General features: G+C 41.8%; 1 protein-coding gene across 1 annotated transcript in view; it reads left to right on the top strand.

The window, feature by feature from the left end:
- Positions 1-16,368, top strand: part of LOC107186114 (polypyrimidine tract-binding protein 2) — a 224,829-nt gene that overhangs the window by 148,907 nt on the left and 59,554 nt on the right. Inside the window, 1 exon segment of the mRNA XM_015573922.1 lies at positions 10,851-11,000. Coding sequence (XP_015429408.1) covers positions 10,851-11,000 — 150 coding nt within the window.

Raw genomic sequence — 16,368 nt, 5'->3', positions numbered from 1 at the left:
TACTAACAAGGGAAGTTCGGTAACCCGAAAATTCCGATTTATTTTAAACATTGGAAGTTTGTAGGGGACTTTGTAAGTTCTACTATTTTAATTCCTCGGTAATATGATGATCAGTAGCTGTAGTTCAGTCGAGGGGTAAATTTCTTCGGAGGTGCTACTTAAATAGAAGCCCTCCATCACAATTCGCAGCTGCACTCGTGACTTTGGTAGGTTCGAATTTAGGAAGTTCTACCACTGTAATACAGTAATTTATCGTTGAGTGTTGGAAGGTTCCTCGGCATTGACAGGGAAAGGTCCCCAGGTGTAATGCTGGCTTTTCAGTGATGTTTAGTACACTGATAGAGTTTGAAATTCTGAAGCCAATGGTATTTTAATTTCAGTCGTATATGGTCATTACTTTAAGAAATATTTAATGTTGACTGTCGAGAAGCTTTCTAACGCTCATCGAGGATTTACTATACTTCGGTAATACAAGTAGCTATGGTATGTATAGTTCAGTAGAGAAATGAATTCCTTCGTGACAAGCCACCTTTGTCTAAGATGACACTTCCAGGTTTCTCATAGCGCTCCCATGATTCTCTAAGTGCCCACGTGATTTTCTAAGTGCTCACATGATTCCTATACCGCTCTGAAAACGCTCTAGGAGAAAGAAATATCTATTTTCCCGATGGTATAGGAAAGAAAAAAGGTGCTTGTACAGCGCACAGCGGATCTATTTGGTTATTGAAAGGGGACGGAGGTAGCAAAAACTTTTCCACTGATCGTGGTCGATGCGATGGAGTGAAAAACTTAATGGTACGCGGCCGGGTTGTTGTTTACCCGTCCCCAGAACCGGGGTCGTCGAAAGAACGAGGAAGAATACGGAAAGAAAAAAGGGGAAAAGAGAGGAAAAAAGGCTCTATTCCGCGAGATGGCACTCGAGGAATTAAATTATGTGTTCCTGGCCTCTCTCCCCTGTCTCTCTCTCTCTCTCTACAGTTTTCTTCATCTCTCTGTCTCGTTTCCGTGCTCATTCTGCCCGTCTAGCTCCTCGAGGGTCCGGAAAACACAGTCGCCTCCGTTCCACGCGACTCGGCTTGGGTCTCGAAACTCGATAATGGGTGCTAATTAATTAATCGAACCAATGGAGCCTCCCACATGTCCCTCGGGACCTTTGGATATCCAGAGCTTAACCCCCCTTGGCAACTCGGTTCCGACGCCATGGAAAATCATCTCACCTGTCAGTTATCATTTGGTTCGAGAAAATGTCTCGAAATTTATTCCTCGGTTTTGTGATAGTTTCAATTCCAAGGAAAAACGTTTATTATATTCCGATTATTATTTACCGTTAAATCGTGTCGTTGGTTATTTCAGACATCCCGTTGGAAATAAACATTCGACGATCCTCGAATGATTCGCTGTAAGCAGCTTGGTTCGACCGAATACTATAATGCTAGTATCGAGTTTTGTACGCATGGGAACAGCCGTGTGTGCGCACGCCCCTGGTATTGTGGACTCAGGGAAACACGAGCTTTAACTGAAACCGGAGTAATCCTCTTAGCCCTTGGAGGGGGGGGGGACGCGGGGTGTTTATTAATTTTTCGGTAAAATTTGATCCGCTATGGAACGTTGGAAAACGAAAACCCCGATGGTCCAGTCTACCCAGAAGCAAGATCGATGATCTGCGTAATTTGTTGTCTGGATTGAGTAATCTTTCTGGTCTACTAAGTGACTGTCATTTACCCTCTTTTACCCGACGTATTTTCAACATCTTCATACGCTTTTAATACAGTAAATCCTCGATGAATGCTGAAGAAGTAACAAAGGACACATTTAGGGTCTTCTACCCTCAAGGATATTAGACAGTACACCACATAAGAGGGTCACACCTAGTCACTATAGCTCGGGGAGGCACTACAGTAAATCCTCGATGAGTGTTCGAAAGCTCTAGGGCACTGAACATTAAATGTTTCATAAAATAGTATCCATATACGACTGGAACAAATATCATTGACCTCAGAATTCCAGGCTCTATCACTGCGCTAAACCTTATCAAAAAGTGAAAATTATACAGGGGATCTCTCCTTATCAGCGTCGAGGAGTCTTCGAATACTCATCAAGGATTTCCTGTATCCACAAATTTTGTCTGATATGAACTTGATATTTATTTATTTAAAAAAATCCAAATTTGCAAGCGACGTGTCAAGAGCCCCACGAATGCAGACGACATTAGCATATTTCTAAAACAGTTCTCCCCCCCCCCGTCCAGGGGGTGGCCGCGCACCTGGATTCTTCACTTAGCCTCATAAACCATGAATGAACGAACCTATAAGTCGTAAACAATGGTTACGCCCGGTACATAAGCCGCGTCAAATTATCAAGATATATATTCCTGAGGTACCGCCGGCTCTCCTCGGTCTGGTTGAGGGGCTGGAGGGGGTGAGTCGGGGGTGACGAAGGGGATGAGAAACTCTTCGTTTAAACGGACTTCCAGACAAAAAAGAGAGAGAGAGAGAAAATTGAAGGAGAAGGTAGGGGGGTTGGGGGCAGGGTGACAGGGGTGGACGAGTTCAAACGTAGTTCCAGGAAACCCGTTTCGCATCCCTTATAGCTCGGATAAATTACATTCATGCTCCCCTGCGAACCCCTCCGCCGCGTCATCCCCCGTGCAAACAACCCCCTCGGTCCTCTCGTTCGGATCGTCGACTGGAAGACGAGATCTTGAGAGTTTATTTAAATCAGAAATAACTCCACCTTACCCCCCACCCCCTGCCATTAATTCCAGCAGCCTTGCTCGCCGGGGCGAACGCTTACGTTTTCCATCAATCGTGGAAATACTGGACCCAGACGGAATTATTATGGATCCTTTAGTGTTGTTTACGCCGATTTTTCCATGGTACATCTGTCTTTCACCCGACGAAGTTCGTTCTTTGCTCTTATTGGGGAATTTTGTTAAAACTTTGTTGTTTAAATTTCTGGTGCAAAATTTCTCTATTCAGACATTTCTCCACTTGGATCTCTTTGATAGAATCTTTCTATGGGATGTTGAAGCTTCTACTGTTGTTATCACGAATATAAATTTGATATTTGGTGATTCCGGTGAGACCACCGAAGTGAGAATGGCAATTTAAATGAAATATAAATTCGAGGTTTTTAATTGAAATTTTTAATTGGAAACTGGACGAAGAACTGGATTTTTCGTTTGTTTTTAACAAATATCCGGGTAATTAAAGTTTCCTTATGTTACACGAACGTCATCCGATACGGCAACAAGTTTAGTTTAGTGCTGTTTTGAAATTGGAGAACTTGTACTGAATCTAAGAAGTAACTTCGGAAATGGGTGCGTTACTCTGTGTAATATACAGATTAATTGAAAATTAATAGAGTGTTAGTTGCACTGTGAACAAGAAATCAAATTTTTCGAGTACATATTCTACTTCAGGAAGCAGCGGTTACATGGAAACGGGGAAAAATGTTCCGTGGGAAAGAAGTTCGAGGGAAGTATACTAAAGAAATATTGCTGCTTTCGAAACAATTTCGTGTCGGTCGGAAGTCCACGGAGAATTTCACCGCGCGTGAATAAATTTTGATCGAGCGTCCAGAAAGGAGCTGCGAACAAGGAATAGAAACACGGCTGTGGGGCGGGGGATGCAGGACGAAAAGCTCCTCTTTTCCATCCTCGAGGACAGAAGTGGCTTTTCCTCCTTGGATCCTTTGGGACGACCTGTCCTGGCGAAACTTCCATCGCATTTGTATACGTTGGCCACGCGTGTGCATACACACGTGTCTTGTATTTGCCGCTTTTCCATTGTACAGGTTTTCCCTACTACGAAGATCAAATGTTTACTGCTGGAAACGGCAGGTTTTATTCGAAGTTATGTTGCCTGGAATATTGTATACGAGACCGTGAGCTCTTTCAGAATCTAAAAATATGTCTATTCCATTTGAAAAGTTACAGAACCAACGGCGTGTTTAGCAACAACGTTAAAGAAACTTAAAAATCGGGGTCCACACGCACGGACTCCGCGCAGATTCACTGTAGGATCGCAGTCAATAGGGGTCTACTCGCACGGATTCCACTAAAATCCAGGTCTATACTCACGGACTCCGTGTAGATTTAGTGCTGGGTTGCTTTCAATAGGGGTCTATTCGCCATGGATTCCACTAAAATCCGGGTCTACACGCACGAACTGTCGGTAGAAATCGAGTACAGAGCTTGATTCGATCGGGGTCTACACGCACGGACTACGTAGGAATCTAGACCTAACCTGGGTTTAATAAGCGTCTACACGCACAGACAACATTCAACCCTTTATCCTATGTTGAAATTCTAGCAAGTACATTGAACCCTTCAGTATTTGTCCATTAATTGATTATTATTTTCATTATTAAAAATAGGTCAAACCTCGATGTAATAGGGGTTTGCATGCACGGACACCATTTACCCTATTCTGAAGTTCGAGCAAATACATTGACCCCTTTATTCTCAGCCTAGTGATTGATTATTTTTATTATTAAATATAGCCCAAAGGGACATACATCACAAAGCGACAGAAATGGATCAAAATTATCCCCTGAGTCCTTTCATGTGGACTCCAGTTCTAGTGTTGTGAGACTCGCCCAGATTTTTAGAATGTAATACATTTGTATCCTCTCCATGTGACTTAAATTCGCACTACTGATGGATGATAACGTATTAATAATTTTTGGACGAAAATATAGTCGCTTTCGTTGAGCCAACCGGTAGGGGATAGAAGGTAGCTAGGACTAGTATTTTTCTCTACGGAGGAAAATACACAGATGTGCGGGAAGGGTGATCGGCCGTCGGTCGCGTGTAAAAAGCCGTTTTCTCGATCTCGAGGTCCCCACCGAGTCCAGACGGTATTCCCACCCGAATCGTGATCCCGGATTACCACACGTAGGTCCCCCTTCTACACTTTTGCCCTCACACCACCGCAATCTTCTCATCCTGGCGGCAGCGCCGGGGCTACCGCATTCACCTTACGACGGCCATAAAGACGTTATTGGATCGAATTCCCGTGCCACGCCGTAAACAACCCCCACGGCCGCAGCAACCCCCACGCGCGCCTCTGTTCCTGTGGGTGTGCTGTACACTGTGTTTACTGACACACAACCGCGCTTCATCGATAACAGTAAGCTAATAATCTTTTTTTCGGGAAGGATGCCAGAAAATGGTCTACTTGGAAATAACAGTGTGTCAGTTTGTATTATTTTTATTTGCTGCAAACTATAGTAGGGTTGTAAATTTTATATTGTTAATTATTATTATTTAGCTGGGAACATTAAGTTTGTTTGTCATTTGACATGGGTGTGGTGGACTTTGTTGAGTACCTAACTCATGTCTGTTTGGCTGGGGGTTTACCATTTTTTCTTAATTTGTTATTATATTTTGTTACACGGGTTTTCTTGGTTGACATTTTCTTTAATAATATTAATCTTTGGTTTTAATGTTTCTGTTTAGAAACCCCTAGTAGGAAAAATGTTCAGATAAAGTTTCTGTTTAACATTTATATTACATATAATCTACTTTTAGTACATTTTTGGTGTAACCTGGTTATTTTATAAAATAAGTAATAAAGATTAATTTCCGTTATAGTCTGCCCTTCAAATGGTCTCTCTTTTTTTAATGGCAGTTCTATGAAGGTGCATATAGTATTAATTTTTACTATCCTATTTTATAAAATGAAAAGTCACAAATAACTTTAGAGAATTGTTATCAAGGAAAGAGGGGCGTTTAGATGTGAGAGTGTTAGTGAACATATTGATAAGCAAAGTTTTGTTGAATTTATTTACATTTCTCTGCTGGAACTTTTGCAATTTAGATGTTCTGATTTCCCCGATCATGATTTTCGTCTGACGTGCCACGGCTGGAGAAATATACTCCTGAGTACTTGTAAATTATTCCTCGGAACAACTTGTACCTATACACGTAACCGTATCCACAAAATAATAATCCCCCAATGCCACCCCCTTGTGGTGATTTACGAGCCCATAAACGCGGCCGGTACCCTTGTAATGGGGTTGGTTACCGCGAGAGATATCCACGCCTCTACGATTATCGTCATGCCACCCATTCTTTCGGTGATTGTACATTTTCAAGATGCACATTGTTGTCCTTCGTGCTATTATCTTTGCTGTACAAAACTACGTTACGTTATGTCGCAAAAAAGCATTAATACATTATTAATTATTAATATATATTCGTTCAACATTTTCAGAAAATTCTGATTTGTCTTCATTATGCTTACGCAAAATATTAGAATTAATAATAACTGTTCCACTATTTTTTCTAATCAAATTCAGTATAAACATGCAATTATTATTTCATTCTTATTTCATATGTACAAAATCTTCCAGTACATCGAGTTAACATTCGATCGAAACAAAAATTGAGCACCCAATAACTATAAATACCCATAAAAACAAAAAGACTACAGTAAATTCTTGGTGATTGTTCGAAGGCTCTTAAGCACTGACAAGAAAAGGTCCCCAGGTGTAACGCTGACTTCATAATGATGTTTTCTGATTAATTCTGAAGCCAATGATATCTGTATCAGCCCAAAATTTATTTTATATTCAATCCCTAGGAGCCTTCGAACACTCATCGATGATTTACTGCAATGTTCCAAAAATCGATGCTTCGAATACTGTCACACACTACAAACCACAGAACCATCTATCCAAAGATAAGTTAGAAACTGTGGTATAGAAAAAAAAAACGGAGAATCATTAAGACCAAATTTTGCCTCAGGGAGAGGGGGCAGCGCAGCACATGCCTCATTTTCCCTTGTTTCACCGACGATATCCCGGCCGTGAATAGATCATTTTCACGGATATCGCAGTACCAGTTTAATCGACAAACAATAGCGTGGTCATTCGTCGATTTACGCTCGTGCACCCCCCCCCTCCTCCCCATAATGCGGCGCGCGTGGGGTTGACATAAGGACATCGTATCCTCGGCAGAGACCCACGCAGAGAATTTCCCTCCATTCGGACGAAAACCCAATTGCCGCGGCTCTATGCGTCATTAGCGCTGGGAACGGAGTTAACGCCGTTAAATTCAGTACACGGTTCGTCCGGCCGCGACATTATTCCCGCCTCTCCTCTGTGTGTGGATGCATCTATATGTGTTGCCCCAGCGTTTGTGCAGAAAATTTTCCGTCCCGGCGCGGACCACCGTGCGCTCTCGGCTGCGCGTCGGGTCGTGCTGCGCAAGGCGGCCGAACGACGACCCCCCTCCACCCCATGGAAATCCGAATGAATGATCGTTCGTCCCGTCAAACTCGATTTCCGCGGGCAAACTGCGCGTTTTTCGACGAAAACGTTTCCCGGCCCGACGAAATTTTCGATCCGGAACTAACGAAGCCCCTCCCCTCCCCAATCCCCCTTCTGATAGCAGCGTTTTTACCGACCGAGAGAATGATTTTTTTTTTCACCGTGGAGCTGTTATCAAAGTGTTTCCTATTTTTGGCGGGAATGCAGGGAAAATTAAAGTTTGGTTGGAATTCGTATTGTTTGGTTTGCGGTGGGAATATGTAGGGGCAATTAAATTTTGGTTAAAATTGATATTGTTTTTCGGCGGGGATGTAGAGGCAATTAAACTTTGGTTGAAATTCATATGGGAACATGATTGGATGTTCCGTTGGATCATGTTTGGGGGATTGAGCTTTTCCTGAATCCCGTGTAAAGTAGGGCTCAGTCATGATAGGATTGCTATTCGTGACTGCCAAGCCCCCCATCATAGTGCCATTTTTGATGAGAGTTCCACGAGGGTTGAGAAGATTCTATTACGGAAAAGTTACGTCGAGGAGACTCGATTTCCTAAATGAAAGTGACTGGAAATGTTTCTCGGCCTTCTGGAAAGATCGCAGCCGTTTCCTCATCCAGGCCAGTGCGTGACTGTCCTTCCAATACCCTGCCCTCTCCTATTTACGTAGTCGCCGGAGTTCCCAGAAATTTAATGGCTCGATGTCCGTTAATTCCAGTTGTTCGAAGTTCTGGGAATTCTTCGATCGGATTTCGCGAATCGTTTAATGGGAATCGCGCGTTTAACACTAGCGTCTGACGAGGTGCAACCACCTGAACGTGACTGTTCCTTTTCCCTGGTACAGTTAAACAATTTACTTGTGCATGTACATTGACAGAGTTCATTCTTAAAGGATTCGATATTCTAGTACGTGGGTTTGTACTTGACTTTAGGTTCGTCTGAGTAGACATTTTAGCAGCCAAGAACTCTTGTAGCTACCCACTTATTCTAACCTTTTTGTAGTGCAAGACATGTTCATGAAACAGTTCATATACTTTACTTTTGGCAGCCATGTTCAGGATGGGGTCAGGAGGGGGCCTCGAGGGGTCTGAATAGGGTCTGGGTGGGGTCTTAAAGTGGTCTGGGTGGGGCCTGAATGAGTTGTTAATGGGATCTGAATGGGACAGGGATGGGGTCTGAATGGGGCATGTTTGGGGCCTGTTTGGGGTCTCGATGGGATCTGGATGGGGTCTTAAAGTGGTCTGGGTGGGATCTGGATGTGGTCTTGAAGTGGTCTGGGTGGGATTTGAATGGGATTTGAATGGGATAGGGTTGGGGTCTGAATGGGGCCTGTTTGGGGTCTAAATGGAGTCTCGATGGGATCTGGATGGGGTCTTAAAGTGGTCTGGGTGGGATCTGGATGGGGTCTTGAAGTGGTCTGGGTGGGATTTGAATGGGATCTGAATGGGATAGGGTTGGGGTCTGAATGGGGCCTGTTTGGGGTCTAAATGGAGTCTCGATGGGATCTGGATTGGGTCTTGAAGTGGTCTGGGTGGGATTTGAATGGGCTAGGGTTGGGGTCTGAATGGGGCCTGTTTGGGGTCTCGATGGGATCTGGATGGGGTCTTAAAGTGGTCTGGGTGGGATCTGGATGGGGTCTTGAAGTGGTCTAGGTGGTATTTGAATGGGATAGGGATGGGGTCTGAATGGGGCCTGGTTGGGAGTCTAAATGGGGTCTGGATGAGGTATGGATGGAGTCTAAATAGGATCTGAATGTGGTATGGATGGATTTGATTTGGGTCTGGATGGGGTCTGAATGGCGTCTGAATGGGATATGCATAGAGTATGGATAGGATCTAGATGGGATGTGGATTGTACCTGGCTTCGATCTAGGTTAGGTTAGGAGAAAAAATTCTAAGAGCTGTATACACACGTTAATCACTTTTTAAGGGTTATTCCGTTCGACAGTATATCAAACGCAATAGAATATCGAGTTCGACAGCTTCAAAACGTAATAATATAATAATTCCGACACTCGGGTCGCCCGCCAGTTGCCGCTGTTGATCTTTTGTTCGAAGTTTTCCTCGGAGGAGCAAACGGTTCTTTATTAAATTCCTTTTCGGCCGCCTTAAGTATTCAACCCCTTCGACCCCTGTCGTTCTTTGTAACGCGGCGAAACGCGAGCAGCCACCCCAATAATTCGAAGCCTTTTGTCCTCGCCCCTAACCATCCCCCAGCCACCCTCTCCCTGTTTTCGTTTCTTGTGTCTCCGTAAAGCGAGGAGAGTCGGGGCCCAAGAAAATAATAAGGTATTGAATTCGTAAATATGAGCCAGGATAAATTGCCCTCGCGCCAGTCCCCGCGTGCGACTGTACCTTTAAGCAATATTGATTCGAACTGAAAAAAGAAATATGGCGGGAAGCATGGCGGAACGGGGTGGGGGTGACAGGGAGAGGAAGTGGATCAGAAGCACGATGCAGATGCAACGTTTCCTCTCAGCCGACGATTGGAATGGATCGTGGAAAAAGGAGGTACATGGAAGAAAGTGAGGGATGGGGGATGGCTAGACGAGACAGATGTCGCTGGTGATCAAATATAGTCAAATTTATGACACGATCCAACTGAGATTTTCTTCTGGTTTTTTTTTAACATTGAAAATATCTTTCTTGAATTTAATTAATTGTTAAACTTTAGAGAGTTTGTAGAGGTATTAATGCGAAACTGAACTGTTAACTCTAACAGACTAGTACTAATATGGTTGAAACCGTTTCAAAATTTATGAGACTATTGTTATTGTAAACATAAATTCAATGTTTCATTACAAATATAAATATTATCCGTTGAGATATGTATTTTTTTTTCATTGAAGTGTAAACACGTCTTTGGCATGATGCAATCAGGATGTTGACTTTTCTTTGCCCTGTAAAGCGTGGTTTATTATTCCTCGAGTTCATCGTAAATATTTAAGCTGTATGGATCGTCTCGAGGCGTCGAATACTTCAAAATAACAAAACACTTGATAAAATTCATTTTTACGGAAAACAAATATTCCCAGACAGAGAGTGGCTGCCCGTTGACGTGTCAGCGGTTAAAATATTACGAAAAATCGACGTTGAAATTGAGACGGGAGTCGCGGAGTACGCGGAAACTCAATTACAGAGATAATTCTGTATTAATATTTACGTTTCGTGAAAGTCAGAGCGCGAAGATATACTTCAGGATGATATCCATCCGCCGTTCAGTTTTCAAAAAGTGTCTCAGACGTTTCAAAAGTTAGAATCATTTAAACTGAAGTTACTCGATCTGAAATTAATTTTTACAACTCAAACGGAAATGTAAAACACCCCAAGAATGAATTTATTCGACGTTTCATGTTTATTCAAAAAAGTTTCTTAACCTGTAATTTCAAAGCAGCAAACCGTGTGTTTTTTCACGGGCTTTAAAAAACTCGGAGTCTACAATTTTCGCTTGATTTATGATACGATGCTTCGCAAAAAAAAATATATTTTTTCCCTCCGAGCGTGTGAGGGGTAATCACCTGCAAAATAATGTACAAATTAATTTCAACATCCGCTTAACCCGGACTGCTTGTTTTCTGTTCCAGGCGTTTTTGGAAATGGCGGATGAGAATGTTGCAACAGCGATGGTGGCTTACTACGCCACTTGCATCGCCCAGCTCCGCGGCAGAATAGTCTACGTTCAGTTCAGCAACCATCGGGAGCTCAAAACGGATCAAACGTACGCCAACAACGCGGTAAGTGCTCGAGCAAACATCTTTTCTCACACGTAAAATATTGCATATTATAAATTCCTGTCGATATCGAACCAACTAGAGAGGAATCAGTTTAGTAGTACATGTGTTTATATGGTCAGACAAGTAGAATAGGGTCTTCGCAGTGTGAAATAAGTAGAATGGGTTCCTTCTATGGTCAGGCAAGTGGAACAACTTCCTTATATGGTCAGACAAGTAGAATAACTTCCTTATATGGTCAGACAAGTGGAATAACTTCCTTATATGGTCCGTCAAGTAGACTATTGCGCTTACGCTGTCAGACAAGCAGTCTAGTAGAACAGGTTTTTATATGGTCAGACAAATAGAATAGGGTCTTCGGAGCGTCAAATAAGTAGAATGGGTTCCTTATATGGTCAGGCAAGTGGAATAACTTCCTTATATGGTCAGACAAGTGGAATGACTTCCTTATATGGTCAGACAAGTGGAATAACTTCCTTATATGGTCAGACAAGTGGAATAACATCCTTATATGGTCCGTCAAGTAGACTATTGCGGTTACGCAGTCAGGCAAGTAGAGTAGGACCGAGTATGATGAGTCGATGATGATGTAAATTCTTGAATTTCAATGTTAGTGGGTTTCAATGATAATTTTTTTTAATGCAACATTTCATTAATAAAATAATATGATATCGACAGCAAGGAACGTGTACAATGATTTCGATCGTACGATTATCAGACCACGGTGCCCATAAGTAAAAAAAGATCGTATTTCGTTCCGTAACTGAATACCGTGTTCAGATCAAAGAAAGAACGCGCGTCGGATGGATTGCGTTCTTTGGGATTACGGTGCACGTTTTTACTCCTCGTTGCGGAAATTAGTATTAAAAAAACGGGCAGAAACCGGAGGACAGAGAAAAATGACGGGTAGGGGTAGTTCCTTATAAATAAGGGAAAGCCGTGTTTCTATGTCTACCCGTGGCTTGAATATATGAAAACCAAGCGGCGCGGTAATTTTCAACCGCACCGGGGGCTAAAGAAAGCAGAGTCGCCGCGCGCACTCTCTTTGGATCCGCGCGAATCCCGGAGTTTCGCTCTTCCATATTCAGTTATTGCGGAGCAGTTCGCGCAATTACTTTTTAACGAGTGGCTCGCCCCGTGCCCTTAATATTTTCATAATTTCGCTTCCGCAGAGATCGGCCGCAATTTTCTCTCTCTTTCTTTGTATGCGGAACACGGGCACAAAAGCGGGCCACGCAAAAGTTTCCCAGCGCTCCTTAGCTCGGTCACTGACGAATTCTAAACGATATTTTATAGGCCCACTTTTGGTCCCTTCTATTTATAATTTTTCGAACGTATTTATTTGTAAAATTATTTGCAACTGCTTCATATGTGGGTTGTACGATATTAATAAAAAAACGAATCAGTTGTTTGGAATAAAATTGGTTCATTCGAGGACTTAGTTCCCGAGAAACTAGAATTTCAAAATTCAATGGAAACGCGTGTTTTTGTGATGGTAATACAGTAAACCGTCGATGAGTGTTCGAGGTATTCGGTATTCATAAGGAAACGTCCTCCAGTGTAACGATGACTTTTTAATGAGGTTTAGCACATGGATAAAGCTTGGAATTCTGAAGCCAATGATATTTATTTCAGTCGCATATGACCATTAGTTTATGAAATATTTAATGTTCAGTCTCGAGGAACACTAATGGAGAACTTACTGCAAGCAGAAACGGAACTAATTAATTCATAGTGAAATGCACAATTCCGTTATGAAATCATGACGAAATCTTCCTCCACTGGACTGACAAAATTCAAGATTTGAAATTTATTTCAATAACACGAGGGACAAGGAATTTCCATTGAAAGGCTTTTTGCTGGACACGACCAGTCTAAACGGTCGCCCCTGGAAACTCCATTCTAATTAACGCGTCTATAACTTATGAACAATCCCTGGAGGAGTCCATCTTCCTAGGTGTTCATCCCTCCGCTCTATTCACCGAGCCAGGTGACACTGTCCGTCAGACGAGTTGTCTTTGCTGGTGTTTAGGTGTCTCCCGCACATGTTCCACGCCGCGCCTGTCATCTATCGCGCTACTTGACACGTCTTAGTGGGGGATCCTTCTGCTTCTCTGACACAATGAACAACAGGAATTTTTGAACAGAAAATATATTTTCCCTTCTAAATACTGGTCGTTCATCGATAAATTTGTAATGGATATTATTTAGCCTATTTATTTTTAAAAAATGCCTAGTTTATTAATATTAAAGTTGGCAGAACAGTTACTTATTTCTTAATTTCGTAATAAACTACGTTGTAGTCAATTTTTAACGTGACTGTATTTTAATCTGTTTATGGTTCACTATTTTCCAATGGGACCGATTTGTTAATTAAATTTCATTATCGAAAGTCACTTTCAATTCTTCGGCTCGGACGTTCCCCAGCGTAAATTGCACTTCTCTATACTCGATTCACGCACAAGTTGATCGGAAAACAATTCCATGAGTGACGTGTAAACGATCTCCTCGTTGACTTCATGTTTCAGTTGTTTCCCATTATACGCCCACCATGCACGATTAATTTTATTTCATAGAATTTTATATTTCTTAATGAGTATTCCAGACGCTGGTGAACGAATATACACGGTGCAAGCAGTAATAAGCAATAGAATAACAAAATCAGAAGTAATAGTCCATTATACGTCAAGCATAAAGAGTAAAATAGAAAACCAATGGTATTAGTCAGGTATAAATGATAAAATAGAAAACCACTGGTATTAGCCAATGATAAATTAGACATAAAAACTAAAATAGAAAACCAGTAGTAACAGTTAATGATAAGTCAGATATAGATAAGAAAGTAGTTTTATTCAAACAGCTAAAACTATAGCGACAATCCTTCAATATTTTTTTATCAATTGTTTTATTCTAGTTTTAAACATTCATTTTAATTGACGAACTTTCATTTTATTAAGTACAAATAAAATCATTGTAGCTTCATTATCAGACAAGTAATATTCTTTAGTGCTGTAGCGCCACATTATTGGTCATTACACGATATAGATTTTGCAATAACATTATAATATTCATGTGATATTTATAACATTTTATATATCTCAAATGGTATAAAACAAATGTCTGTCGAGCGTTATGTGTTTGAAGAGTGTTGAAATGATAGCTGAAAGTGTGATTTCAATCGTAGGAGGGTACGGATAATAGGTAATCGATATCGTTTCGCGCGACAGCTTAAAAATGTAACACGAGCCTCGAGACACACCCGGAGGCCACAGGGAATTAGTTCCCGATGATATATGACAGCCATTCCCGCGACGATGCTCTTTCTCCTCCCCCCCCCACCCCCTCGATACCTTATTTGTATTGTTTTTTATCGGTTGGGGAGGGGGGGGGGAGGGGTCGAAGCGAAAGAAACGGGCGTTGGAACTTTTTATGACAGTTTTCCTCGCCGCTGTAAAGTGGAGAGAAATTACTTATTAATTGCAAAACTTCACGGGGCCGCGGTTCCCCGGGCGGAATGGAAGGGAGAAATACGAGCTTCCGGTATTTCCCTCCACTTCCTTCCACCCTATCTTTTCTTCTTCTTGTTCTTTCTTTTTCTTTTAGAAAAACAATGAAAATAGTTTTAATCCACTTTGCGGCGTAAACTCCGGGTACAATGGTTTTGTTTACAGGGTTCGGACAAAAGGTGGGGGGGAAGTGTTCACCCCCACGAAAGACATAAAAATTTCCTAAACAATACTGTTACTTCGTTACCGCAAAATATTGCTCGATACGAGCTTCTGATTGTCTTTTAAGGTACGACGTTTGGTCACTTTCAATATCGCACGTACGAATAGTTTCTAGATCTATATTGTGATTAATTTATTTATAAATTTTATTACAAATTTATTTCAACATACGAATGGTTCATTTTGTTTAGAAGTCCAGTGACTCTTTACTAAAAATACCTACTGTTTATAAAATGTATATCAAGTGTCCTCTTTCTATAAACACGACATTTTGATTTGACGTTCGCTTCACTATTCCTATCATGTCAGCCTCCCTGACAGTTAAAAGGGGAAGGAAGGAAGTAGAGGGGCATCAGCCAACGAATCTTCACGGAATCATATCCACTACTCTTTAAATATAAACAGGGACATCTACCGAAATGTAAAATACCGGTATTTTCGGTTGTACCTTCGCCCTATATAACCCTATACAGGGTGAACCACAAATCGTGATCAGTAGAGATTACTCTATTATTAGCAGTCCGATCGAAAATGTTTTTATCAGATATAGCATGGTTTCAAGAGACCTTTAACGTGATTATAGCAAATTTTTGTCAACACTTTTTTGTCATGATTTTTCAAGGTCACCTTCAATTTTTTGCAAATACACCTAAAATTTTTTTACGTCTATCTGTTAGAGGATTTCAAGACGAATGCGGTAAGTATCATAACATAGCATGTGTTAGTTTTTTTTTCATCTGGGTCGAGAAAAGATTAAAGAAATATTCGAACTGTTATATTACAAAGAGTATCGTATGCTACGCCATTGTAAGCGTTCCGATGTTGAGCTCTTGCCTACTGTTTGCAAACATTTCGTTCTGTACATTGGAACACATCTAATTATATCTACTGATCACGATTCGTGTTTCACCCTGTATAAACCCTACCCTTATAAACATCGAAAAAATACCGTTATTTATTTCGGTTCTCGGTAATATATCGGTTTCAATGTTGCTTTGATGGCATAATACCGGTATCAAAATCATACCGATTCAAGTCCCTGCATATAAACACGTCACCGATTCATCGCCCCGCTCTTAGACGAAGGGAACACCGGTCCGTGTGTGACAGCTATTCCGGTTTGCCGTAAATTAGTCCAGTGCTCGTTGAAAAAAACAAACGTAGTCTGGTGTTCGCGTGAAAGTTTGAAAAGTCGTCGATCGATCGATAGGGGGAACGTCGTTATCATTAATAAACGGGATCCAGCTCGACGGAGTCTCGAGTTTCCCGACGGCACCGTTGGTCTCCAGAGGCGACTCTGGAGTTGTCAAACTGCTCTTTCCTAGCGGGGTGATCCGACAACTTCCTGGAAACGGACACCGGTTCCGTGGGGAGCCTAGAAGTTTCGCGGTCACGAGATAGAGAGATGGCGAGGTGGGGGGCATAATAAATAAGGTGGGGGCAAGTAGTAGAACTCCAGTCTTCGTCTCATCATGTGACGGTGAACGTGAAATCGTTGAATTTTTAGTGGAACACCGACAGACTCTTCATTCAATTCTATATTGTTCGTGGTGCTTTATCCATTGGGTGGGGAGGACTAAAACTTGTGTACAACGAAGTACCTGAATAAAAGCAGGTACCTGGGTGAAACGGGGACCTACTGT

This window comes from Dufourea novaeangliae, unplaced genomic scaffold (genome assembly GCF_001272555.1).
Source record: "Dufourea novaeangliae isolate 0120121106 unplaced genomic scaffold, ASM127255v1 scaffold72, whole genome shotgun sequence".
In the NCBI taxonomy this organism is placed as follows: Eukaryota; Metazoa; Arthropoda; class Insecta; order Hymenoptera; family Halictidae; genus Dufourea; species Dufourea novaeangliae.
This window is presented reverse-complemented; position numbering and strand designations above follow the sequence as displayed.